General features: G+C 51.8%; 1 protein-coding gene across 1 annotated transcript in view; it reads right to left on the reverse strand.

Moving 5' to 3' along the window:
• The window catches only part of LOC119588681 (regucalcin-like), a gene marked incomplete at its 5' end in the record, with an annotated part of 2,388 nt that extends 1,897 nt beyond the window's left edge, over window positions 1-491 (reverse strand). The window contains 1 exon segment of the mRNA XM_037937317.1: window positions 279-491. Within this exon segment, the coding sequence (XP_037793245.1) occupies window positions 279-491 (213 nt within the window).
• Window positions 492-1,491: the final 1,000 nt, after the last annotated feature.

Below are 1,491 nucleotides of genomic sequence, written 5' to 3' on the forward strand. Positions count from 1 at the left end.
AATGTGGATATTGTAATTCATATAGATTTACGAAATTTTATTGGACGGGTTCACAAGGTTCTCTTTAGTTCTTTTTATACTAACAATGCAAATTTTCGAGAATGGATATACAAATAATGTTTTAAATTCACTGCAGTCATAAGAAAGTCTATCCTAAAGTAACAATAAATATACTCTGCATATAATGATAAATTACGTGCTTTCACAAATACAACAATACAAGAGATACAACTGAATCTTGAAAATACAAAACGAATCCACACATCTGCATCACCTACCAGCCCAGAGTCGTCCTCGAGGATCGCACTTGGCGTCGTTGAAGTGGTCGTCGGTGGTCGTCTGGATGATCTTCGGGGTCGCCGTGTGCTGGTCGGGGTCGGACGTCGACCAGCGAACCACCGACAGGTTCTTCCCGAGGGCGACGAGGTAGAGCTCCGGTTCGCCCGCTATCGGGATAACGGCGCTCACCACCTCCGCCGCGCCGCCGTCGTCTGGGGGGGGGGGGGGAGTGTTTGAGTTTGCGGTGTGTGACTAAACGAATGAATTTCAGCATACATACTACATCAGTGCCGTCGCTTAAACGTAACCCCCATGTGTATATGCACAGCGCATACGTCCAGCTGATGCTACTCACGATCCACGCATCCTGCGCATCTAGCTACCACCTCACACTTCGTCCCTAATCGAGCCTATGATCGTGTGCCTGTTCTACGCGATGCCTACTGATCGAAGCGTGGCCCCTAGCGCCCTGCCAAGTTAGACAGTATGACCCACCATGCACCTACTACGGATGCCCACCTAGCCTGATGCCTACCTGCGCAGCCTAGATGTCCTACAGTTGTGACGATGCCTTACCTAACGCTGATGCCTTAGTGCGCATGGCCACTAGCGTGATGTTTACTGTCGTGATGCCCTTACTTAGCACTGATGCCCTCCTACCCTACACAGGTGATGCCCTACACTACGTAGGAGCCCTTACGGACGACATCTACGTGCTCGACTAGCCGTGATCCCTACCTAGTGACATGCTCTACTTGAGTATGCCCTACCTAGCGTATGCCCTACTACGTGATGCCCACCTAGCGTGAGGACCTACTGCGCCGATGCGCCACTGAACTTGAGCCCGCAAGGTGCCTGCCCTACTAACGTCGATGCCTTATTAGCGCATGGCCAACTAAGTGTCCTCTACTTGCGTGCGCTACCTACCTGTCCCTAGCGCATGCACACAGGTGATGCTACGGCAGCGCCTCGGACCTTAGCGCGTTGCCTAACGTTCCCTAGTTGCAATGCTTACTGGGGGTTGATGCCATACTAGGCATCCTACGTGTGCCCTACTGCTGAGCTGATGCCTAGCAGGGTGTATGCGGACGAGTGGGCGAGGGCTTCTAGCGTGACGTTAGACGCTGGTTTGCAGTGTCTCACCAGGCGTTCTTGCTGTTGCAAATAGCAGCATATCTAACTGTCGCGTTGGCACAGTCGATGTTGCCATGT

This window comes from Penaeus monodon, chromosome 24 (assembly GCF_015228065.2).
Source record: "Penaeus monodon isolate SGIC_2016 chromosome 24, NSTDA_Pmon_1, whole genome shotgun sequence".
In the NCBI taxonomy this organism is placed as follows: domain Eukaryota; kingdom Metazoa; phylum Arthropoda; class Malacostraca; order Decapoda; family Penaeidae; genus Penaeus; species Penaeus monodon.